General features: G+C 40.1%; 1 protein-coding gene across 6 annotated transcripts in view; it reads left to right on the top strand.

Moving 5' to 3' along the window:
• Positions 1-3140: 3140 nt before the first annotated feature.
• rbbp6 (retinoblastoma binding protein 6) overlaps positions 3141-26707 on the top strand; it is a 97697-nt gene continuing 74130 nt past the window's right edge. For 3 of the 6 annotated variants that reach the window (XM_069928955.1, XM_069928958.1, XM_069928954.1), the window contains exons 1-3: positions 3205-3223; positions 4133-4353; positions 21750-21849. In XM_069928955.1, the coding sequence (XP_069785056.1) occupies positions 4188-4353; positions 21750-21849 (266 nt within the window). In that variant the 5' untranslated portion in view covers positions 3205-3223; positions 4133-4187. Of the gene's footprint in view, positions 4354-21749; positions 21850-26707 lie in introns of all 6 variants that reach the window. The other 3 variants (XM_069928957.1, XM_069928956.1, XM_069928959.1) reach the window with 3 other exon arrangements.

The following is a 26707-nucleotide window of genomic DNA, read 5'->3' as shown; positions in this document are numbered from 1 at the left end:
AAATGGCAGGTTGAAGCCTCTGGCATTTTTTTCATCAAAATTATCACCCACTCAAATGAGGTACAGTATGTTCGGATGAGAACTTCTGTCAAGCGTTTCCACCATGTGTTGGAAATTATCACCCACTCAGATGAGGCATAGTACGTTCGGATGAGAACTTCTGTCAAGTGTTTCCACCATGTGTTGGAAGGTCGTCCTTTCACTATTTATGTGGACAATCAACCACTCAATTATACCTCTCACAAAAACGCACAGAACTATTCACCTTGGACAATCTGCTACTTGGACTTCATCTTCATCCTGCAATTCTCCAATTGTCAATTCTTGACAATCAAGGAAGAGTAAATCCTGTTGCTGATGCCCTATCAAGACCAGAAGATTCTCTTCATGCGACTACTGTGATTAATTTTAATGCGATCACTCACACATAATGCATTGATCCCCAACTCATCCAGTAGCACCAAAGTGAGACACCTGTCATACTTGTGCATTAGCGACACATGTGAGATGATAGTATGTGATACATCTACCAACAAACCAAGACCCTTTGTGCCTCTAGCGATGCATCAGGCAAGAAAGTAACAATCAAGCTGGTATCTGAACATTTCACCTGGCCACACACAAAGGTAGATGTCAGACTGTGGGCAAAGTCCAAAGTCTTGAGACACACCAGAACCCCGCTCGGAGATTTCCCTGGCCCAGGTTCCCACTTCAAGCATGTCCAGCTTGATCTGGTCAGCCCACTCCTACTTATTTACCCTTATTTGCTCACCTGTGAAGATGCCAAGATGCCATCGCAGTCATCAACATCCCTGAGGAGACAATAAGTCAGCTTTCATTGACTGATGGGCTCTGGCCTTCGGTGTCCCAGGTATGATTAGAATGGACCTAGGATAACAGTTTGAGTCAGTGCTCTACTGAGCCCTTACTGATTTTTTTGGGCACAGGACCAACTGGATTCGGACATTCTAGATTTTATTGAAGGTTATTATACCTCTCACAAAAACGCACAGAACTATTCATTTTGGTTTGACCATGTAGAACTTACAGCACTTTTTATACATAGTCCCCTGATTTCAGGGTACCATAATGTTTGGGACATTTGGTTTCACATGTGTTTGTGAGTACTCAGGTATGTTTCATTGTTTCATTGGTGCAGGTATAAGAGAGCTCGGCCTGCTTCTAAGCTTGTGATTACCTTTGGAGTCTATAGTTGCCATTTTTCAACATGAGGGCCAGAGTTGTGCCAATGAAAGAAACGATTGTGAGGCTGAAAAACAAGAAAAAAAAATCAGTAAGAGACATCATCCAAACCTTAGGATTCCCAAAATCAAGTTTGCAACATGATTAAGAAGCCACCTACTGGTGAGCTCAGTAATTGCAAAGGCATTGGTTTTCCAGGGAAGACCTCCACTGCTATGACAGAAGAATTCTCATCATAATGAAGAAAAATCCCCAAACATATGCCAGTCTTTCCCTTAGACTATTATCTAGACTATCACACACAAATCTGTCTTATATCAGTGAGTCGGTCAGTCCACCAAATTCAAATGTTTTGCTTCTGTTTCTCAATTCAGACTCATACTGATCATTACTTTCTTCCATTTTCTGTATACATGTGAAAAATTTGTGTCTCTCAAAGGTCACATTATGTTTAGGAATGCAGTTGCCTCAAACGGTTTCATTACTTTTTTTTCCAGTTTCATTTTGTTTCCTTCAGCAGCAAGTGTGAAGTTATTATACATGTCCAGGGCTTCATCAACCACGACATGTAAGTAAACTGATGCTTTCACTTTATCACTTTTTTCATCAGCTCCGACTGCCACTAAGTACAATCTAAAATGCTGTTTAAATCTGGTTCTAATTTTCATACACATTACCTGTCAGCTGAAGATTCCCTGGTGGGTGTAAACTTTCCGTTTGCTGACTTTAGACTTGACCTTTTAAAGTATTTCCTTTTAATTTCCTTCATTCCACTTCTGACACCATGTTTCATCTTGTATTCATATGTGCAAGTTCTGAGACAACACATGGATGAAGGAAAAGGTTCTTTACTTTAAAGTTGATGTAAACATCAAGTGAGGCAGGCCATGAGGCTCCAAGCCTCCATTACAGATCTGCATACTGTGTGTATCAGCTCCTGGTGGCAGCCAAGTCTAATCAAACGGTAAGGCATTGCTAACATCACGCATTCCACCTTCAACCTTTGCTGAGATAAAGTACAGCCCTTTCTCTGATAGGACTATCTACATATTTGTCAACTATTTTTGCTGCAGCTTTCTGTGATTTGCATGTGGCCTGGTAGCTTTGAGTGCTAGTTTACGCCTTATAACTTTTGAGAACCTCTGTCCATATCTATTTTCGTCATTTGTTCTGGCATTGACCAACATAGCCTGCTTATTTCACTGCTCTGTCACTAATAGCAAATGCCCAACTAATGGGAGGGGCAGGCAAAAAGGTAGGCGGCAGGTGGTGCAGGGTGGGTGTGGCAGACAGGTAGGGGGTAGGCGAGGCTGGGCAGGCAGGCAGGATGCAGTCGAGGCGGGTGCATTGGGCAGGTAGGAAGCGGGTGAGGTGGGCAGGAAGGCGGCGGGCAGGAAGGCGGTGGGCAGGATGGACGGGCAGGCAGGAAGCAGGCGAGGCGGGTAGCTGATGGATGGGATGGGCAGGCAGGAAGCGGGCGAGGCGGGCAGGTAGGCGGCGGTAGCCGACCAATGCACATGTCACGTTTCACGGACTCGTGCGCAGTCATTGCTGCAGTTCCTTGTCCCAAGCCCTCACTGCCTTCAATGCATTGGAATTATTCAATGTTTTAGTTTTAATGAAGTAAAATTCAAGTAGTACGAATAAAATCATTGAAAATCGTACTGCTGAATTTTGCGATTTATTTAAAAAAATCAATGCAGGACATTTAAGGCGCCCTGATAAGACCAATACAGGACAAAATCATTAAATACATGTCTTGCGGAGACAGGACGCCTGGCAACCCTGCGTAGATCTGGGCCTTGGAGGTCGAGAAGGGGATGGTGAGGCCGGAACCATCCACTCCGGCGGCTGACCAATCCCGAGCGGTTCCGCCGGGGAAGGCGGTGAGCGTGCAGGCGGGGAGAAGGGGCGGTCAGCGGCTCGCGTCACGGCGTTTCGCGGTGATTGTGACGTCACGGCCCCTGCGCCAGGCTGCAGGAGACCCCTGGCGTTATTGCGTTGGAGACGCCATTGTCGTGTAGGTGCCTTTGGTTGGGAGTTGTCGGTCGCAGCTGTGTGGAGCGGCCATTAACGTCTAGCTGTGCCGCTCCTTTGCTGAGCGTGGTCGGAGTGCGGTTCGCGGGCCGGGCAGCATGTGTGTGGGCGAGCGACCTTCTGCCTGTAATTGAGCCGTCCGCGACCCTACTGCCCGAGCCGCAGCGTCGTTTCCCCAACTCAACCCCCCCTCCCCACCCCACCCCCGGGCCCGACCGCGGCCCTCGCCCAGCGTCCGCTCCTCTTCACCCCTCCTCCCCTCCCCTCCCCTCGAACGTTCGCATGGAGCCGGTCGGCGCCTGACGAGGACCAGCCGAGGAGGCGCGAGCCGGCGCGCTCGCCCGGGGCTGGACGGAGGCCCCCGAGCTCTCGAGTCCCCTTCTCCCCCACGACAGTCCCCGCCGGCACCCTGAAGAGCGGCGACCCCAGCCCCGTGGGCCCACCTGTGTGTTCTGCGAGCAGCCCCGGGCAGGCGTGCGTGGATTCTCCCCAGGAACCGAAGGCCCAGGCGCTAACGTGCACCTTATTGTCTGACATTCAAACAACTGCACCCAGACCGACTGCATTGCGGCTTTGTCATAAGGAAGAAGGGAAAACTCGCAAGTTTTGAACTATTTCCCTGGGAAATAAATCCTTTGGACTTCATACAATTTCTTGGACGTTAACTCTATACCATTGACTTTTGAACTAACCGGTTTATTAGTGAGTAAAACGACTAGTATATCATTTTTGTGCAATGTGAAGTTAAAAGGAAGCCAATGGCTTATTGAGTGACTGTCCGGATTAGTGTTTTTTTTTAAATTATAAATACTACAAAGTCGAAATATTTGAATTTCAGATATGGGAATTAAGATGTGAGAAAGCGGATTTTTTTTTGTTTTGTGTTTTGCAGTGTTAAAAGGGTAATTTTTGTGGGTAAGACTTGTCCCATTCCAAAAAAAACAGAAATGTCGTGTATACATTACAAATTTTCTTCTAAACTGAACTATGACACGGTCACTTTCGATGGGCTTCATATTTCACTGAGTGATCTAAAGAAGACTATCATGGCCCGAGAGAAGTTGAAGGCAGCAGACTGCGATTTACAAATCACCAATGCACAGACTAAGGAAGGTAAATGAACCGCTGTGACCTTTTTACCTTGTTTGGAATGATCTGCCCTTTGTTTTATTTTCTCTCCCCGTGTTCTCTGGTAGACAAGATGGCGTATGTTCTCATTTTGTTAGGATATCTTGCTTAAACACATTTGAAGGTGCAACAACTTTTGGAAAGCAGGAAAATGAAAGCTTCAAATGAATGCTGCATGTCACCCTTGTAGTTTTGTCTTGATCCTTCTAATCTTCGACGTAGTTTTGAAGTCTTTGTTTTGTTCATTATATGTTTAAATGTGCGTGCCTTCATTCTCAAACTGCTCTTTCGTCCTCGAGGGGTTCTAATAAGCTTTTCAGCTCGTTCCTGTATGTCACATCAGTTCCTCGTGTCTTATCCCCCTCCCATCAAAGGTGTGTCAAGGACTGAATTCGAAAAAAAGCCAAACAAGGGAGCAGATTGGAGTTGCCAAAATTGATTTGAAACCTCATGGATTGAAATTAAATAATTCTATTGATTTCAAAATTCACAAGGCCTGTTTTTCATGTTTAAAATATTGTGTGGAGATTAATTCACTATATTTAATAGATTATTTGGCTTGATTTGTTATTGGGTTGACTTAATTGGAACATAACACAAAATCCTATAATGTGGTGGAATATTTTGGAACAAGAGTACCCATTTTCACTGTATGATTCAGAGTTCTCCAACTACATATCTTGGCACAACATAGACAATGGGAGAAGAAATGGGCTTTCGGCCCATCGAGTCTCCTTGCCATGAGCTGATCCATTTTCCCACTCAGCGCCACTGACTGTCCTTCTCCCCATAACCTTTAATGCCCTGGCTAATCAAGAACCTACTAATCTTTTAAACACAACAAATGACTGGTCCTCCGCACATTCCACAGATTCACCACTGTAGCTAAAAAAGTCGATGCCCTTCAATCCTGAAGTTGTGCTCTTTTGTCCTATCCTCTCCCACCTTTCTACATCTACTCAGTCCATGTCTTTCAATATTCAAAGTGGTTTTCCTCTCACTTCTAAATTCCAACGAGTATAGGCTAATAGCCATCAGTCGTTCCACGTTTGATAACCTTTCATTCCTTGTGAACCTCCTCTGAACTCTATCCAACTTCAGCACATCCATTATTAAATGAGGAGCCCAAAACAGTTCCCAAAACTCCCAGTGAGGTCTCATCAATATCTTATTAGCCTCATTTCTCTTGAAATGAATTCTGCTGCATTCTGGTGGCTAAATAAATAAATTAAATGATCAATATCAAGTCCATCATGATGCATATTCTTTTAAATGTTACTGTTGCCTGCACAGTCTTATCTCCGATGTTTGTGAAATTATATTCTATCCAGGTTTTATGAATTGTATATCTTATTTGATCTTGATGTGACTGACAGGCATGTAGGATTTGGATTAACAAGGTCAATTGAGGGATACTTTTTGTCATTTGGTCATTAAGTAATAGTGATGCCAAATACATTTTTCAAAAGTTTGTTTATTATTACACACTTGGTCAAAATACATATTCATCAGAATTCTTTCATCCAGATGAAAACATACTTGTAATATGACAGTTATCTCTGTGGATCCATGGGATAAGTAAGGTTTTAAACAAAGCGTCTGATTACCATAGTGGAGGGCCATGGATACTGTGGAATATGTCTAAAAACATATCCATTTTACAAGAGAGGGGATGCTGGTGGCCTTGAAGAGTGTAAAGGTAGATAAATTCCTGGCCCCTGACCAAATGCATCCTTGGATATTCTGTGAGGGAAGAAATAGCTGAGGTCCTGACAGAGATGCTTGTGTTATCATTGGGGAAAAGTGGTGCCAGCAGACAATATTCTTTTTAGAGAAGGGTTGCAAGGACAATCCAGGGAACAAGCTGGTGAGCCAAATATTAGTGCAGAGATGCATTGTATCCCAGTTAATATGTTCCAAAAAAGTTCAGTGTTTAAAGAATTATTACAATGCACTTTAATTATTTATTATTTTACCCAGAACTTGTGCAAATGTGCTTAAAATATTTAAAACTGAAAAATGACATCCTTATTGGCAATAAGTGAGCATTGTTTAAGAAAATATTTGTCTAATGTAGTTTGCCCTTTATAGGGGAGCAATTAATGGATCACCTCTCAGGCAGGATTTGGGGCGGGGAGATAAATCTGGCGGCGTATAAAGACCGTCAGCTCTGACCTCGGCTGTATGGTTGGTCTACCGCGGGGGTGGGGGGCGGTGGGTGGAGCGGCAAGGAGATGTCCATGCCGTGGAGCGTGCGGGGTTTCGCCGCGAGGAGTTACGAGGAAGAGGAGTACACCATGCAGGGCAGCGTCTTCACCTACACCAATGCCACCAGAGGTGAGTGAAGGGACACGTTAAAATTATTTTGCCACTGTTAGTAATGCAATATTAATTAAATTTAACAATTTTTTTTACTATATTAAAATTTTAAACTACATTATATCAGAACCTGTGCTGTTCAAAACCATGTTATACAAGGTATCCCTGTAATGAGAAAGTTACTGGAGGGGATTTGGAGAGCTAAGATCTACCTGCATTTGCAAAGGTAAGGACAGGTTAGGGTTTGCCAAAATGGCTTTGTAGCATACAAATTGAATTGAGTATTTTTTTTAAAAAAAGAGACCAAGAGGATTGGTGAGGTCATGGTGGTAGACGATGTCTTCATGGACATTATCTTGCTCTTTGATGTGGTCTTGCATGATAGGTTAGTCCAGAAGATCTAAGGTGGTATGTTAGCACAACACTGCCTGGGAAGGAATTGGTCTCTGTCCATTGTATGTTATTCCTGTGTGAATAAGGGTTTCCTCCCATGTTCCAAAGAGGTCACATGGGTGTTTGTGGGGGTGCTGGCTTATGGGGCAGATAAAAAATTGGATCAAAAGGAATACAAAGTTTTCTACTTTGATATAAAACTGGCTTGGTGTTGGAAGGTACAGAACAATTGTTTTTGTATTGGAGGCTTGTGATTTGGGGTTGGTGCAGGATGTTTTGTTGTTTGTCATTGTGATTTCCATGAGAAAAATGTAGTTGGCTTGAAGGTGACTGAAATTCGTGAAGGACAAATTTTTTGTCTTGGATTTATTTGTCTTGGATTACACCAGGGTCAAGATCAATTGGGAAAGTGGGCAAAAGAGTGGCAAGTGCTATTTAATTCTGACAAATAGGAGGTGTTGCATTATACAGTAAATCCCCATTATCCAGTATACAATCAACTGGAAACTCAAACATCATTCAAAAAACCCAAGGAAATACATTGAAAGATAAAAAGATTTAAATAAAACTTTAAAATTATTAAAGTAAATGTTCTCAGAAGCAACACACAACACCTTGGTGAAGATGGGAGCAAGCATCTGGCCATCGGAACGCTTGGGTCGTGCCTCACCCGCACCAGCTGTTTGAATAAAGATTTTTTAATAAAATGGCGGCGCCCAAAATGAAGAGCCGGCTGATGCTGCTCGCTGCTGGGGCGACTCTCCCAGTGTCTCCCTTTCCCTGCCTAGTAATCTTTACATGTATTGGTATATTAGCAAGGCTTTATCTGTAAACTGGGGAGTGAGGAGGATTAATTATATTGGGGGCATGTTTAGCACGGCAGCTAGTGCAGTGTTGTTAAAGCGCCATAGAGTGGGGTTTGAATTTAAAGGAAGCTGTGCCAAGGTTTTGACCGAGACACTTGCACGGAGGTGAGTTGGGTTGTCAGTGTGGGGAAAGTATACTGTGTGTCTGACTGGGAGACTGGCATGGAGGTGAGATGGGTTGTGCAGAGGCCCTGACTGAGACACATGCGTGGAGATGAGTTGGGTTGCATTGAGGAAATGCTGGTCAATGCTGCTCATTGCTGGGGCGATTGCTAAAGTGTCTCCTTTTCCCTGCTGATAAGTGTCTATTTCTTTATTAGTGTTAGGTATATTAATAAGGCTTGATTTGTAAAGTTGAGGGAGTGGGGGATTAATTATGAAGCAGCATGTTTAGCGTAGTGACTAGTGAACACTACAGAGCCAGGTACCGGGGTTCGAATTTAAATACAGTCAATTATGGGAATTACTTGAAAGTGAAATTAAAATTAAAGGCTACAATATATATTTTTAAAATTATTTTGCACTAATTTTTTTAAATGTTTTTTTTTAATGTAAGTGTATTAGGTATTGTATGAATGAGTCTTGATCACTTGGAAAATTCACATTTCTGGCATCCTCAATCCCTGCAGATGCTAGATAATGGGGATTTTTACTTTAGTAGGTTAAATCAGCGCAGAACTGCATAGTAAATGGTGGGCCCTGGGAATTGTTGTACAATTGGATCCATGGGACGAAGCTGAAAGTTCCTGAAAGAGGTGATAGCGCATTAGACATGGTAAAGAAGGTAACTAACACACTTGGCTTTGTCGGTCAAGCCATTGAGCATGAGTTCGGAAGTCTTGGTACAACTATACAAGACTTTGAAAAAAGACCACACTTGGAGTATTTTGTGCAGTTCTGATAACCTAGCTCTAGGAAAGATGTTGTCAAGCTGGTAAGGGTGCAGTAAATATTCTGTTGCCTGGAGTGGAAAGGTTGAATTATTCGAGGGACTGCTTAGGCTAGATCTTTAGTACGCTGTGGCTGACTTGCCCATTTCAGATTTATTGTCAGAGTACATACACAACATCACATACAACCCTGAGATTCCTTTTTCCTGCAAGTGTGGCAGAATTACAACTAACTAGTTGTACAAAACATAAATTGTACACAGCGTAAAACATACAAACAAATGGAAATAGATAATGAATGTAAACAAACTGCAATACAGAGAATAAAAAGAAAATCAATAAAGTGCCCAAGTAAAGGGCCTTAAATGAGTTTGTTAGGAGTCTGATGGTGGTGGAGGGGTAGCAGCTGTTCCTGAACCTGGTGGTGCAGCATGTGCTGGGTGGTGAGGGTCTTTGATTTATGTTGCTGCTCTCTGATGGGAGCGTTTCCTGTAGATGTACTCAATAATGGGGAGGGTTTTGCTTGTGATATTATGGGCTATGTCCACTACCTTTTGGAGGGTTTTACACCTCTAGCAATCTGCCACGGTTTCTGGTGTCTTACCAAATCTACCAAACTCCTGAGGAAGTAAAAAATATAGAGGCACTGGCGTACTTACTTCACTATGCCATTGGTGTGTTGGGTCCAGGAAAGATCCTCCTAGATGGTGACTCCCAAAAACTTAAATTTGCTAACCTTCTCCACCTCTGACCCCCCCAATGATCACTGGATTGTGAACCTCTGGCTTTCCTGATGTCAACAATCAGCTCCTTAGTTTTGGTGCCATTGAGTGTAAGGTGGTTGTTGGTGCACCATTCAGCCAGGTTTTCAATATCCATCCTGGATGTTATAAAATCATGGGGGAGGGGAGCTGGACATTAATTAGGTGAATGGTCAGTCCTTTTCCTAAGAAAGGAGAGTAAAACGAGAGAACATCGGTTTCAAGCATTTACTTGAAAGGTAACAAAGTTCTGGAGGAAGTGACAGAGTTGGATAAAATAGGAAAGTTTAAAAATAATGTTTGTCCAGATTTGTAGAGCTATGGATCAAATACAAGACCTGTTTCTGTGCTGTAGATAAGCCAAGTTTGGCCTGTTTTCTTGAGTTTTACTGTGCCCATGTCAAGCAAGTAGTACAAGATGAATTCTTCTTAAATTGCAGCAACATTTTCAGGTAGAATCAGTGCTTAGTGTGAAAGATGTGGGTGCGTTTAAAGTTGATCATAAAATTGCTGGATCCATCTCATTTGCTGATCACAATGTGCAAAAGAAACCCAGCAGGCTGTGCAGTGTTCAGAGGAAGTAAAGGATAACCAATTTTTTGGGCCTGTGCCCTTCATTGGGAATAATGATGGTGTTCAGGCCTGAATAGTTGGTTACACTTATGGATGTTGCATGACTTAAATTTCTCCAGCATGTGTATATTGCATTTGAAGATTTTTTTGTTTTGCTCAATCTTCATCAATCCATTTAATGTAATTCATCCAGCTCTTTCACTCAAATATTAGGAAAATACACCTGCCACTCGCCCATTCCAACCAATGTCTTCAGTTCCCGACGAAGTTGCTTTTTAACCAAATTGACCAAGCAAGCTATTTAGTTGTTATAAAGTTAAAATTGGCTGTGCAATAAATGTAGCCAAGCCATCCTAAGAATACCCCATTTTGTGGCTGACTTCTGGTTCTATACCCTTGTTAATGTCCTCCCTATATTTAGTCTATCCTGACAGAAATGCTTGGAATTTCTCCTCCCGAACTGGTAAATTTAGGCTTAGCTGACCCAATTTCTGAGTACACTAGTTCTGCAGTTCTAGAAAGGTTATGAATTCAGGCAGAAGTTCAAAATAAAACTGCGCACAACTTCAGATTGGAGCTGCAGCAAGAGAATCCTGCTCCTGTACTCTTTTTCAGTGAAGACCAACAGGTTCTATTCTGAATGCATGTTTTCAGCGATTGTTGTAAGTGTCCCAGTCACTTGAGTAGTCAGTGTTTTGTTTATAGTGGATAGCTTCAACTCCATTAAACAGTGCATTTGTCTATTCATCCAACTTTTTTTCAGATACGTTGGAAGTAATTTTTCATCATCTCACAGCTTTTTCTCTCTCTTCCTCTGCCCCCAAATTTTTCCACTTTCCAGTTGTCAAATAATTAATGTAAATAATCAGTCTACCTGAGCAGATTGCTATGGTACCCCACATGTCACTGCCTGCAGTTAAAAATGTGCTTATTCCTTCTGTTTTTGTCAACCAATTTTCCATTTATACTGAAATATTTCTAAGTTTATTGGGTTTAATTAACCTCCAATACGGAGCCTTTTCCCAAAGCCTCCATGTACATTATATCTGCTCAGATTCTCTGTTCTCCTTTTGGCAAATGTACACCTACCTGTGCATTTGTTTCAGAAGCCCAATCCTATCCATGCTTTTCCAGTATTCTGCTATTGAACAGGACCCTAAGCACAAATAGGCTATTCAGCCTATCGAGCCTGAATCATTATTCAATCATGAGCTGATCCATTTTCCCACTGTGCCCCGTTGCACAGCCTTCTCCCCATAACCTTTTATGCCCTGACTAATCAAGAACCTAACAATCTCCACATCTGGCATGGCAACATTTTCCTCAGGTTCACCACACTTTGGCTGAAGAAATTCCTACACCTTTGTTCTAAGAAGCTGCCCTTTAGTCCTTTAGATGTGCCATCTTGTCCTAGACTCTCCCCGCCATGGGAAATAGCATTTTCTGTCTATGGCTTTCAATATTCAAAATGTTTCAGTGAGATGCCCCCTCTCCTAAATTCCAATGGGTGCAGGCCATGAGCTGTCCAACTCTACTAATATGATAAAACCTTTAATTCCTGAAATTATCCTTGTGAATCTCCTTTAAACTCTCTCCAAATTCAGCGCCTCCTTAAATGAAGAGCCTAAAACTACTCAATACTCTGTGAGGTCTCATCAAGGCCTTATAAAGCTGCAGCATCAGATTCTGCTCTTGTATTTCCTCTTGAAATGAATGCATTGCATCTAATGCCTTCACCACCATCTCAACCTTCAAATTTGCCTTCATCCTATCCTGTGATGATTCCTAGAGGAAATATCTCTTGGTATTTTTCAAATTTCTCTTCATTTAAAAAAAAATACTGCCTTTTTATTTTTTCCTAAAAAAAATGCTTGACTGCACACTTTCTGACCATTTGCCACTTCTGGTTATTCTCTTTATCTGTCCAAGTCCTTCTGCAGCCTCCGTGTTTCCTCTACAGTACCTGCTTCTCTACCTCCTTTCGTATCATTTGCAAATCTGGTTACAAAGCCATTCATTCCATTATCCCTATCATAGAGCCATAGAATATTACAGCACAGAAACAGGCCCTTTGGCCTTTCTAGTCTGTGCCGATCCATGTTTCTGCCTAATCTGACTGACCAAGAAAGACCAACCTCTCCCATCCATGTACCTGTCCAAATTCTTTTCTAATTTTCAATCATATGTTGATACACAAAGAAGGATCAAAACAATGTCAAAATTCTCAAATTCTGCACTATTGTTTCTAAGTACAAAATTTCACACTGCTGACCCTATAAAAAAGTATATCTTAAATATGGATTTCATATTTTTCTTTTTTTATAACTTTATTTATTCGTTCAACAAAGTTATTACATACAATAAGAAAAATACATTATGAACGATTAAAAAAATTTTTTATATATAAAGGAAAGAAATAAGACCACCCCCTCCCCCTCTCAGCCAACAGGAGAGCCAAAGAAAGAGAAAAGAAAACTGAAATATATTTACTAAAATCTAATCAAGGTAAATCTAAATGTAAATATTCTAAATATAAAAACCACATTTAAAAAAAAGAATAATTATCATGTAAAACATATGTAATTTTTTCCATTATTAAACAAGTTTTCATCTCATTATTGCCATCTATTAATATCAATCACATTAGCATTTTTCCATGTACTTGCTATACATTTTTTTGCAACGAATAAAGCTAAATACACAAAAGCAATCTGAAATTTATCTAATCCCAAATCTTTCAAAGGATTCAACTCACCCAACAAAAATATTGTCGGATCCAGAGGTATTTTGAACTTGTACAAATGTACCAAAAACAATTGAATTGCTTTCCAAAAAGATTGTATATGTACACATGACCAAACATCATGAAAAAAAGTTCTAACCAAATTACCACACCTAAAACAAGAATCTGATTCACTAAAACCATGTTTTTAAAAACTTTTCAGGTGTAAATACAATTGATGTAAAAAAAAATTGTAAAACGAACATTTATCAATCTAGTAATACTATCATAACAAATATCTAACCAATCATCCTCAGAAAAAGTAAGGTTAATATCCTTTTCCCATTTAATCAGATCTATTCCATCCTTTTTTTCCCCATACTTTCATGGTAATATTTGGTACATCAATGAAATGTACCTCTTCTTTGGTGCAATCAAAAGAAAAGATTCAAATTCAGTCAATTCATATTTCATATTCTTTAAAACATTTTAACAATTTCTGAGGTAAGTAATCTCCAGACGAACACAACTATTCATTTCAGACTTCTAGTGGGTCAGACTTGGTTGGGAATCAGATTTCTAAGTAATGGCCATGCATTTCCTGGCTAAACTGCTAAAGCAAGTTTAACAAATTTCAGTTGATATTTTGACAGGCTCATTTTAGGTCTTGTGTCTGCTAATTTTCCCCAATTAAAAACAATTATTTTCACTTGAGGGTATTTTCTGTTCCAGGAGATATCCCAAATCTTTCTGGAAGGATCTCACCAGGTCAAATGCAAAAAGGTCCCTATAATCTTGGCCACATCAAAAACATAAATTGGATAATTCAGATTTCAATTTATTTGATTTTTGTGGTGTAAAGTACAGCTGGTATAAAAAAAGATTATAATATAAAAAAAATTATACCTTGCATTAATTGTATTATTCATGCTGTCGTGACTTATGTCAGACTAGCAAAATTGATAAATTTCTATACCAAAATCTGATTCCCATCTCGCTTGCCTTACCTTGCCCTTTCAAACTATAGTCTCTATTTTAGTACATTGTGGTAAGGCCAGTGCTTGACTTAATTTATCCCTTGAATAAGATCCCTTGAATAATAGCAGAAAGGATGTATTTAAAACTCCAAATTTATTCCTGATTTATTCAAGCGTCGTAAATTGTCCCTGCTCAAAGCAATCTTCGATATATTTGATCCCACTCTGTGACCAGGTTTCGAGAATTTTATTATCAATAGTTAACGGAATTAATTTATGTTGAGCTTGGAATGTTTTGGGTGACCCAAAACACCAATTTGACCATTGAGTTTGTTCCAAATTGTAATAATGTTTTAGTAAGGGGGCTTCCTTAGGACCGAATAGTAATTTAGAATTCCATTTATATATAAAATTTTCTATCTACTTAACATCATTATTCATTTCCATTTTTACTCCAGTAGTCAAAGAGGGAAGTGGCGAACTTCATTTGAGCTTTAATCCTCCCAGTTCATAATTCCAAATTAATTTATTGAGAGAAACTCTGGGAAGTTTGCCCTTTCTCAGAAATCTTTCTAATATATATATTTAAATTCTGAAAGAATCGTTGTGGTACTAAAACAGGTAGGCTTTGGAAAATGTAAATTAGGCAATGCATTCAGTTTTGGGAGAATTTGGACTAGGAGAGGTATTAAATGGGTTAAAGCTCTATCATGAACCTAAAGTGAAAGTAATCACTAATGGCCAATTTCTATTGTCCAGCCCTTTAGTCTTGGCTATTGAACCATTAGCGAAATCTATCTGCCAAGATCCAGACATAAAAAGTTTCAGGGTTAATCGGGAAGAATTTAAAATCAATCTATTTGTTGATGATATTCTGATATATCTGACAGATCCAACGAGTTTATTACAAAAATTACTGTCTAAATTGGAGTATTTTGGGTCTTTCTTGGGCTATAAAGTTGAATGGGATAAAAGCAATTATGCCACTTACGAATGGGAATTGTGATCATGTTAAAAGAGACTCTCAATTTAAGTGGCTGCTTAATTGGATAAAATATTTAGATATTAAGATAGATCGACTTGTATAAATTTTAAGTTATTATCTTCCCTTGCTTTGGAAAATTGGGGATGATTTAAATAAATGGACAATTCTATCAATTACTTCGATCAATTGTCGAAATTCTTATTCAATATTAAAATTGAGACCCCATTCATCACTTCATTTCACATTCTCACAGCTCTGAAGAAGATCCCCTTTATGTTCCCCAAACCTCTTCCTCTTTCATCCTTAACCCATGTCCTCTGGTTTGTATGTCACCTCTCCTCGGTAGAAAAAGCCTACCTTCATTTACTCTGTATATACTTCCATCAAATCTCCCTTCATTCTGCGTTCCGAGGAATAAAATTAATCTGTTTAATCTCGATGATGGGCTTAAGCCTGAAACTTTGGTTATGTAATTTTTATCTTTTCTATACCTGCTGAGTTTCTCCAGCTTTGTGTTTTTACTTCAACCACTGTTATCTGCAGACTTTGTGTTTTACTTTTGTTTAACCTGTAACTCAGTTCCTGAAGTCTGGGTAACATCTTTGTAAATCTTCATTCTTTTTATCTTGTTGATATCTTTCCTGTAGTTTGGTGACCAAAAACTGCACACAATACTTCAAATTTGGCATCATCAATGTCTTTTACAACTTTACAATTACATCTCAACTCCTATTCTCAGTACTTTGATTTATGAAGGTCAATATGCCAAAAGCTCTCTTTACACCCCTATTGCACTGTGATGCCACTTTCAAGGAATTGTGCATCTTTACTCCCAGTTCTACTGCCCTTCGAAAATGTAACACCTCACACTCGTCTGCATTAAATTCCATCTGCCATCTTTCAGCTAATTTCTCCACCTGGTCCAGATCCTTCTGCAAACTCTGAAATCTTTACTTGCTGCCCACAATGCGTCCAATATTAGTGTCACCTGCAAACATGCTGATCCAGTTTACCACGTCATTGATGTAGATGACTATCATCAATGGTCTCAGCACTGATTCCTGAGGCACACCTCTAGTCACAGGCCTTCAGTCTGAGAAGCAATCATCCACCACCACACTGGCTTCTCCTGTCTTGCCATTGTTGAATCCAGTTTACTATTTCACCATAAATACTGAGTGTCTGAGCCTTGTTGATTAACCGCCCATGTAGGACCTTGTCAAAAGCCTTACACGTAGACAACCTTTCCTTCGTCGATCTCCTGTAAGTTCTTAGAAAAACTAAGATTGGTTAAATATGACCTACCATCACAAAGTCACGTTAACTATTCCAAATCTGTCCCTGGCTATACAAATACTTATCCAATCACCTTCCAATTTACTTGTTTCTGGTGTCAGGCTCACTGGCCTATAATTTCCAGGGTTACTTTTGAAGCCTATTTTAAAACAACAGTTACTCTCCAATCTTCTGGAATCACACATGGCTCAGCGCATTTCAAATATTTCTGTAGGAGACCCTTCAATTTTTACTCTCTCCTTCAAGGTCTGAAGGAATAAATTATTTGCTTTAAGACAGCAAGCACCACCTCTTTAATCTTTATAGGTACCATGACCTCACTGCTTGTTTTCCTTCCCACGACTCTCTGCCCATTTCCTAAGTGAATACTGATAGGAAAAATCTCCCATCTTGTGGCTCCAATTATAGCTGCCAACTCTGATCTTCAAGTGGACCAATTTTGTCCCTTACTGTCGCTCATAATATACCTGTAAAAACACTTACGATTTTCCTTTGTGTTGTCTGCCAAAGCAACCTAATGCCTTCTTTTAGCCTTCCTGATTTGTTTCGAGGTTTTTATTGCATTTTTATACCTTAATGCCTCATTTGCTCCATGTTGCCTATACCTGCTGCACCTCTTTTTCTGAACCCCAAAAACAAATGTTCTCTGTGTCTCTTAACTTTGTCTTTAATCCTGTCGGGAACATTCGAACTTTGTACTCTCAAAATTTCACCTTTGAACATCTCATACTTCCCTCTCGCATTCTTGTCTGAAAACAACGTCCCAATCCACTCATTTTAGATCCTTTCTCATTTCCTCAATTGGCCTTTCTGCGATTTAGAATCTCAACCCAAGGCCCAGATCTATTTTTCTCCATGATTAATTTGAAACTAATGGCATTAAGATCACTGGACCCAAAATGTTCCCCTACCATTTATCAGCAATGGAATTCTAAGGATGTTGCTCCCAGTGGCAATTCCAATTTACAATTCTCTTTCCCAAGCAATTCAAGGCAAAAAACTGAATTAAATTTGCTACCAGTTTATCTCTGTTATCCAGGTCTTTCAACAGAAATTGTGAAACGTCTCTGACACTAACACAACCTATTTCATTTAAAATACCATTAATCCTTTTTACTTTTTTAACAAAACAATTATGTGCATTGATGGAAAGATTGCTGTCAAAGACCATGTTACAATTGTTGGTGTGCACTTTAAATTGAACCATACCTTTTGCTAGGTAATCACATTCAAGCAGAATGGCAAAACCAATTAGTGCATCTTAGTCAAGGCCAAATTTTGATTTTTAGTCTGACATTTTGTCGTAGTTCACATAGGGATTCTTTGTTTATTAATGTACAGCACAAAGAAATGGCTCAACGCCGACCCCCTGCGGAACACTAGAGCCAATCAGAATATGATCCTTGTATTCTGACTCTGCTTCCAGCCAGTGCTCTACCCATGCAAGTATGTTTCCTGCTGGATCATCGGCTCTTAGGTAGCCTCCTGTGTGGCACCTTATCAAACGCACACCATCCACTTATCCAGGCTGCTTGTCACTTCCTCAAAGAATTCCAACAGGTTTGTTAAACAAGATTTCAGGCCACCAATAAAGGTCTACATCCGAATCAGTTAAGAAGGGCATGTGCCTCCAAGTATTCTGTAACCTCATCCTTGACAATCAACTCAACATCTTCCCTACCACTGACATCAGGTTAACAGGCTTATAATTTCTTTCTGCCTCCCTCCCTTCTTGAATAGTGGGGTGACATTTGGGATTTTCCATTCCTCCAGAATCTTACCAATGCCTTCACAATCTCTACTGCTGCCTCTTCAGGCCCATGGGTGAAATCCATCTCTGGGAGACTTGTTCACCCTTAGATTGTTCAGCACCTTCTCCGTTGAAATAGTAACTGCACTCAGTTCCCTTCCTTGACATCTGGCTCACAGTTTTTGCTTTTCGCAGTGAAGACTGATTCAAAATGCTCATTTAGTTCCTCTGCCATCTCCTCGTCTCTCATTATTATTTCCCTGGCTTCATTTTCTAGTGTTCCTACTCTCACCTCTTATATACCTGAAGGTTTTTTGTATTCTCTTTAATATTATTTGCTAACCTACTTTCATACATTTTTCTAGCGTTTTACTTCTGTAAGTTTTTAAAAACTTCCAAATCCATCTTCCCACTAATTTTTGCTTTCACATTGGCTTTGACTTCCTGAGTCAGCCATAGTTGTGAAATTAGTGCCATTTGAATATTTCCTCTTTTTTGGTATGTATGGTATTCATCCTGCACATTCCACGTTACTTACAGAAACTCCATCCATTGCTGCTCTGCTGTCTTCACTAGTGCCTCCAAAATAATACCTTTTTTAAGATTCTCACATTTCCTTCACGAATGTTGTAGACTTACCTGAAATTCCCTTTTCTCCTTTTAAAATACTGGGGTTGCATAGTCTTGGAATTCACTGCAGCTTTTAAAATGAATTTTCAATCTTGTCAAAAGATTTTGTTAGTTTGTCATCCCTGCCCTTCTTAACTGATTCGGATGTAGACCTTTATTGGTGGCCTGAAGTCTTTCAGACTCCAGCAAATTTTTGGTGCTGCTCACATGTTTGACTGTCTAAATTGAGGGTAATTCAGAAATGTTGTGTAAACTTTGAAGCTATTTTAACCTGGTTTCATTTCTAAAATTTTTAAATTTTAATAAATTAGAAATTGAGACATAATTGAAGGTAAGTTTTATTTTCTGGTCTGCATTCCTTCAACTTCCTTTGAAGTCTGGTCATCTGTGTCCTTGGATGACTGGAAAATCACAGCATGTTATTAAATACAGAAATTATTCTTTTCAAACCTCAATGTATTTCTTCAGAAAACAAATAATTAAGCAATTTTGCAGGAATGCTAAACTCATGAGGCTTCACCCCTTAGCAGGACAGTTATAAATATCTTTTTAACATAGTGTTTTGTCATTACTTAGTTACTGTATCCCAAGATGTTTCACAAATACTCAATTCTGTGTACTTATTCGAAATGAATCAGCGTTCTACTTAGTAAGGAAGGTTACGTCACTAGGGATTAATAGAGAATTAGTAAGATGGGTTCAGAGGTGGCTGGAGGAGAGACAGCAGAGAGTCATGGTGGACAACTGTCTGTCAGGATGGAAGCCTGTGAAGAGAGGAGTACCTCAAGGATCGGAGCTAGGTCCCTTATTGTTCATAATGTATATTAATGATTTGGAAGATGGGGTGGTTAACTGGGTAAGTAAATATGCAGACGATACGAAAATAGGAGGAGTGGTGGGTAGTGAGGAAGGTTTTCAGCGATTACAGAGGGATTTACTTTGGAGAGTTGGAATGAAAGATGGCAGATGGAATTTAATGTAGAGAAGTGTGAGGTGCTTCATTTCGGTTAAAATAATCAAAATAGGACATGTAGTTAAGGAGAAGACATGGGGAATGCACAAGAACAAGGAGTTATGGTGCAGCATTCCTTGAAGGTGGATTCCCATGTTGACAGGGTGGTTAAGAAGGCATTTGGTATGCTAGCCTTCAGAAATAATAGCATAGAGTATAGGAGCTGGGAAGTGATGCTGCGACTGTTTAAAGCATTGGTTTGGCCAGGTTTGGAGTTTTGTGTTCAGTTCTGGTCTCCAAATTATAGGAAGGATAGAGATAAGGTGGAGAGGGTGCAGAGAAGATTTACAAGGATGTTGCCTGGCTTAAAATATCTAGAGTACAGAGAAAGATTAAGGAGACTGGGACTTTATTCATTGGAAAGTAGACGGTTGAGAGGGGATTTGATTGAGATGTTTAAAATTATGAAGGGAATAGAGTAGATACAAGTAGACTCTTCCCCCCTGAGAGCAGGGGAGGTTGAAACAAGAGGGTAAGGGGGCAAAATTTTAGGAGAAACATTAGAGGATTCTTCTTCACTCAGAGAGTGGTGGCTGAATGGAATAATTATTGGGAGGAAATAGTTGAGGCAGAATAAATTCTTTCATTTAAGAAGAGGCTGGATATATACATGGATAAGAGGGGGTTAGACGGTTACGGGCGGAGAATAGGTGGGGGGAGCTGGAGGAGTTGTTTGAGTGAACCAGCGTGACCTGCTTCCATGCCATAAACTGTTATATAGTTACATGGTTAAACAACTTGTGAAATGATTTGGGGCTTCTATGCAAAACCTTTTGATAAGATTTAAGTCTTTAATCCAGTGGTTCTCAATCTTTTTTGCCCAAGGCCCCACTTTAATTTTTCAAAAAACATATACCCCTCCATTAACAGAAAAAAAGTTTTAATTAAATCATTTACTCCAAGTGTATTTCAATGCAATTATGGTCAGGAATACACTGGAACAGATATCACATTCAACTACTTCAATATATCAGCCATCTCAAACACACATTCAACAATTGTAATCACTTCAGTGGGAACCTTGGCCCTGACACTGTTGCAGATTTGTTTGATTCGAGGGACTAATTTTATTAGTTTCAACCTTAAATCTCCATATTTTGCAATTTCTAGTTAGCTTCTCTTAGTTAAAGCAAATCACTAACAACACTGAAGCCACATTCTACTAAATAAGATGATAGAAAATGTATCAATAGATCCCTTGCTAAAATAGTTGAGTTTGGGTATTTATTTTTGATCTCGTTAGACAGCCACATCATAGTTCATTTCACTTTGAACATAAAATCTTTAAATCACAAAATCTATCATTTTCAAATGGTCAACGATGACACTTCAGCCAGTTTTTGTGTCAACCTATTTAAAACTTTATAAATTTATAAAGGATAGTAGAAAATTGGTAGCAGCAATAAAACACAGGCGCACAATTTATAAAGACATGGGCAAGTTGCAGAGTACAAGCGATTGTTGACCTGGCCTCCTGAAATTCTGTGCAGCAAAGAAACCTCTACATGAGTACTCCGTGCATATAGCCTTTCTCTCGACTTTCCCACAGTCTTTGTAAACTGCTTATGTGTTTCATTGCCACTATAACTTTCCCAGGGCCCTTTATAAATTTAGAAATGTCTATCTAGGTCCGCACAATGGGCTAAAGGGGTCATACTGTGCTATATGTAATGCTTAATTATGTTATAGTTAGCCATAATTAATTTTGTTTTAAACGGTGGAGGATAGAGATGGTGGTGATAGTGAAAGGTCATAGAGAACCAGTTAACAATGGTCCCCTGCGAATGATAAAAATGGCTTCTTTAACTGGTTCATTGAATAATTTACAGTGTGAAAAGGGTGAAATAAACTAACATTTGCTAAAATGACTGAGTAGAAAATGAATAAAATCAGGTATGGTTCTTTGATTGTATTTGCATTCATCATTCAAATTGCTCAATTACGCCATGCGTTGAATTCCAGTCCAGTCGCTATGCCATCCAAATACATTCGTGGCTAATTTTAATGTATAATACCCTAGAATTGACCAAAAGAACTAAGGCACCTTATCCAAAAGCTGTTGCTGGAGGAAAACAATTAATTTGTAGTTGAATTCATAAATCAACATGAATAAGATGGGTGTTCTTCAACTATATCAACTATTTTTTTTGAAGATTGAATGTTTAATTTTTATTCTAACAGTTACAGAATTTGCTAATTCTTCACAGAATATACAGATGATAATGCTCTCATACCCAAGAATTCATCTGTAATTATAAAAAGAATTCCCATTGGAGGTGTGAAATCTGCTGGCAAATCTTTTGTCATGTAAGTCTTCAATTTTGTTTTTAACAATTATTTTACTGCATGTTTATGTGGAAGCAAGTTCAAACAGGGTTACAATTGGATTCTTTTGGAGCAAAATGTTTACAATGGATTTGCTGGAAGTTTGAGATGAAATTTTATATTTTTATGACAGATTAGAGACTATGTTGATGAGTGCAAGTTAATAAAATTGTAAAATAGTCACACCATGGTCTTATTTTTTCAATTTTAGTTTTCATTTGCATAATATGGCCATGTATTATATCTAATATTTTGAATCTTGTCTCATCTGGTAGGGTTAGGATTGTATGCCAAGCTCTTCCCTAAGTTTTGAACGCACAAATGTAAAAGTAAGAGAATAAATGTAACACATTTGGGATAAATTAAATACATGGGCTATTTCAAGAAAGAGCACTGAATGATTCAGTGTAACTAATTGTTGAACTTTAATTGTCAAAGATGTTATTTTAAAAATTTAGTTGATAATTTTGTGACTATCAACAAATTAGTTGGCTGCATTAATGACTACAATGTTCTCATGGTATGGTTTGCACAATGCTATTACAGCACCAGTGACAAGTTCGATTTAGGTGCTGTCTGCAAGGAGTTTTTAATGTTCTCCTGTTGCATAGGTTTCTTTCAGGTGCTCATGTTTCATCCCTCCCTTCAAAAACGTTGGTTAATTGGTGTGGGGGGGGGGGAGGGCACAGGCTCGTGTGCCTAAAGGGCCTGTCATGGCACTGTGTCTAAATTTATATTTTTTAAAAATGCATATTGATTTTGAACTGGTACAGTTTCAATTTCTGTACAATTCAATATCATCTTGCACTTGGAATGTTATCACAATTGCAGCAAAGCCTAAGCTTGTAGAATGAATATGAATTTGGGAAATTAATTGAAAAGTATAATATTCATTTTGCCAAGTGGAATAATCCATCAACAATGAGTCTAAATGTGTAGAGGATCATAAATGAACAATGCAAATAACATAATTCTGGAGAGAAAGTAGTAAAAGAGCAAAAATATTGTTTTAACTACAATCGTGGTTACTTGATAAAGGTATAAATTTCTGAGGCGATGTCAAGACATTTTTACGTCTTGGAAATTCGAGAAATTGAAAGAAAGAGTAATAAGTTGAAACTCTTGGGGAAAATGGAAGGATCAGAGCAGTGGAAGAGCAAAAATATTGTTTTAACTACAATCGTGGTTACTTGATAAAGGTATAAATTTCTGAGGCGATGTCAAGACATTTTTACATCTTGGAAATTCGAGAAATTGAAAGAAAGAATAATAAGTTGAAACTCTTGGGGAAAATGGAAGGATCAGAGCAGTGGTTCTCAACCTTTTTTTTACCCTAGGCCCTGCTTTCATTTTAAAAAATATGCCCCCACATTTAGCAAAAAAAAGTAATATATATTGTAAGGAAGTTTTAATTAAATCATTTACTACAAGTGTATTTCAATGCAATTTGGTCAGGAATACACTGAAACACATTTCATATTCAACTACAAATTTGATATATCAACCATCTCAAACAATTCAAAATTGCTGTCACTTCAGTGGGAACCTTGACCCTGACGTTGCCTGCAGATTTTTTTGATTCGAGGGACTAATTTTGTTGTTTCAACCTTAAATTCCATGTTTTGTAATTTCCAGTCAGTTTCTCGTAGCAAATTACTAATAATACGAAGGACACATTCTACTAAATATGACGATGGAAAATCTATCAATAGTTCCCTGGCTAATGTTGAGTTTGGGTATTTCCTTTTAATCTTGCTAGACTGCCACATCATGGTTCCTTTCACTTTGAACAGAATATCATCATGTTACAACTTGTATAACTCCTCTTGGTATTGCACTGGAACTTCAGTTAAGTCCACCAGCAATGGCTGAGTTAACTAAGAGGGAAAATCCAAAATATATCATTGAAGTCGGTAACCAGCATTTTCAAATGGTCAACAACAATGTTTGTAGCAGCATTAGTTTCATCATACTTTTTCAACTAATAGAATTGATTGAATTTCTTGCAGAAATATTCCTTTGGCATAATTCTAGAAGTGTAATGAATCCAAATATCTTTGTTTTTGCATCAACGAGTGTCATATTTGCTACTTGGAGTTTTTTGTTCAATGTACTCAGTTTCTCAAAAATGTCTGTCAAGTAAATCAAACAGATCCAACACAAGCACCAGCAGAGCCGACACAAGCAACAGCAGAGCCGATAAAGCACCAGCAGAGCTGACACCATCTCCAGCAGAGTTGACACAAGCCCCAGCAAAGCTGACACAAGCACCAGCGGACCCGATAAAAGCACCTGCAGAATCTAAAGACCATCCTGTGGCAGATCAACCCTCTTAGATCTTGAACTGACATTTGGAGGTTTTAACTCTTGGAAGAGCGGGTGCCTGGCGCATGATGGAGTTGCAGTAGTAGACTGATAACGCAAGGCTGGGTGGTTGTTTTTCCTCTCTCTGAGTCGGCAGGTCAACCTCGCATTTTCTACCGTGTATAACGACATTGGAACTGAACCATTGAATCTTAATGTTTGAACCAAATTGTTAAACAATTAAACTTGGTTTTTTGTATAACTCACAAACAACTACAGTGGTGACCCCAATAATCCAAATGGCCTCTTTTGGATTGTAAAGTGCTGGAAGGAGACAATTCAGGTCTACACAACACAGTTTCTCTCAAACTGCACATCATAACTGCAAGTATGGTTTGAATAAACCGAAGCCCAATTCCACATACACCAGATAACTGCCGACACCACAAAGTAATACTACATGTTCAGTGCAGTGGTCCAGGAAACTGCTGGGCACATCATCGTTTACCTTCAACCACCAGCCAACAACATACGAAGGGATCAAATAGCTCCTCAAGCATACATTCAGTGTCTCCCACCATGACAGGCTGGCAAAACTGCTGCACATGAATGGTCTAGGCAATCACAAACTGTCCATGCTCATGAGCAAAATACTCACCTGATGGATGGACACAGGACCTGCTGCCTCTTTGAACAGGTTTTCCTTGAGCAAATGCCTGTGGACATCCACCTGCTCCTCTTGGATGATGATTTCACCGACCCATGCGGACGTACAATGGCAAGCAAAACAGCAGGGGGAAGCAACCATCAACCGAGTGGTGGCTGTGCCTCGCCAAGTGATATGAATGGCCCCAACCTCCATGGTAAGGATGACAGCAACATCAACCTTGAACAGTGCTAGAAAGGACGCAGTGCTACTACCACCAAAGATGGGGCTCCATGGCCAACCGCTGAGAGTGGCAATGGCGGCTTGCTAAAATGATTGACTCCTCTACATTTGGGTTCGTCATTTGAGGTGTTTTTTTGTTGATATGGGAGCGAAGGTCTGTGTTGCCCCCCCCCACCCCCCCCTTGAGCATTGACAGTCCTTCCAGAAAGAAGGGGCCTCCCCTGAACCCCACCTCCCCGGCCAATAACAGCAATATCAAGACATACTTTCCTGCACAACTTCAACTCCTGCCATTTCAAGTGGACCTTTGTTATCACCATCTCACAACCACTGCTGTGTGCCAACTTCATTTGGGCATACTCCCTGCTAGTCGATTTGAAAGGACAAGGTCTCATCAATTCTAAGATGTTTGAATTGGTCATCTTGTGCCATGCCAAATTGATTGCACCCCCACCTTCTCTGACAATGAGTATGCCAGGATCCTAGTTGCTTTCCAGTTCACAGCAGCCAGCCCCAAGCATGGGGTGCAGCACCATATCCCCACCACTGGGCTGCCACTTCATGCATGCGCACGCAGGCTGCTCTCTTGTCAAACTCCAACTGGCCAAAGACTATTCTGCAGGTTGGAGGCATCCCTGCTTCATCTGGTCCCCAAAACATCTAGGGCTGGAGACTCTGTGGGCGGCTACCGTCATCTTAATGAGGTTACAACAGTTGCCGGTACCCTGTCCTTCACATCCAGGTCTTCATGGCAAACCTAGACAGTGCCAAGGTATTTTCCAAGATTGACCTAGTACGTGTCTACCATCAGATTCCGGTCCACCCAGATGACATCCCCATGTCGGCTCTCATCATCCCATTCAGGCTCTTTGAGTTCCTACCTCAAGAACACTACCTGAGGTTTCCAAAGGCTCATGTACATGGTAGGCTCCAGGTTTGACTTCGTGTTTATGTACCTCTGACATCCTCATCTCCAGCTGCTGTCAACCGTGCACACCTCCCGACAGCTCTGCCAGAGGCTCTATGAGCATGGCCTGGCGATCAATCCTTCCATCTGCCAGTCTGGCCTCGCTTCCTCAGCCACCACATCAACCAGCATGGAACCGTCCCACTCCTGTCCAAAAGTTCCCAAACCCTTTACTGTGAAGGGACTCCCAAGAGTTTTGTCAGCATGGTGAACTTCCATCACTGTTTTGCAACAGCAGCAAAATGCTGGCAAAGGCAACAATGGTGGTACATCCGCAGGCCAACACACTGATCACTTTCATGGTTGACATGTCTGGCACAGCCGTGGGCAGAGTGCTGGCAGTCCCTCGCCTTTTTCAGATCTCACCTGAGATTTCCCCAAGCAGAAATAATGTTTTCGAGAGCTCCTCGCTATCAGGCATTTCCGCTACTTTCTCGAACGGATTTCATGGCTTTCACGGACCACAAACCACTCACGTTTGCCTTTGCCAAGGTGTTTTGCTCCTTGGTCAACCTGACAGCAGCGCCAAATGACCTACATTTCTGAATACACGACTTCCATCCAGCACATCACAAGCAAGAACAACCAGGTGGCATATGTTATCCTGCATGGCCATCAATACCATCCACACTCTGGCCCCAGGTGTCAACGACACAGCCGTGGTGGCTGCCCAGCAAGAG

Source organism: Narcine bancroftii, chromosome 3 (assembly GCF_036971445.1).
Source record: "Narcine bancroftii isolate sNarBan1 chromosome 3, sNarBan1.hap1, whole genome shotgun sequence".
Lineage (NCBI taxonomy): Eukaryota > Metazoa > Chordata > Chondrichthyes > Torpediniformes > Narcinidae > Narcine > Narcine bancroftii.
The sequence above is the reverse complement of the archived record's forward strand: the minus strand, read 5'-3'. Positions and strand labels throughout refer to the sequence as shown.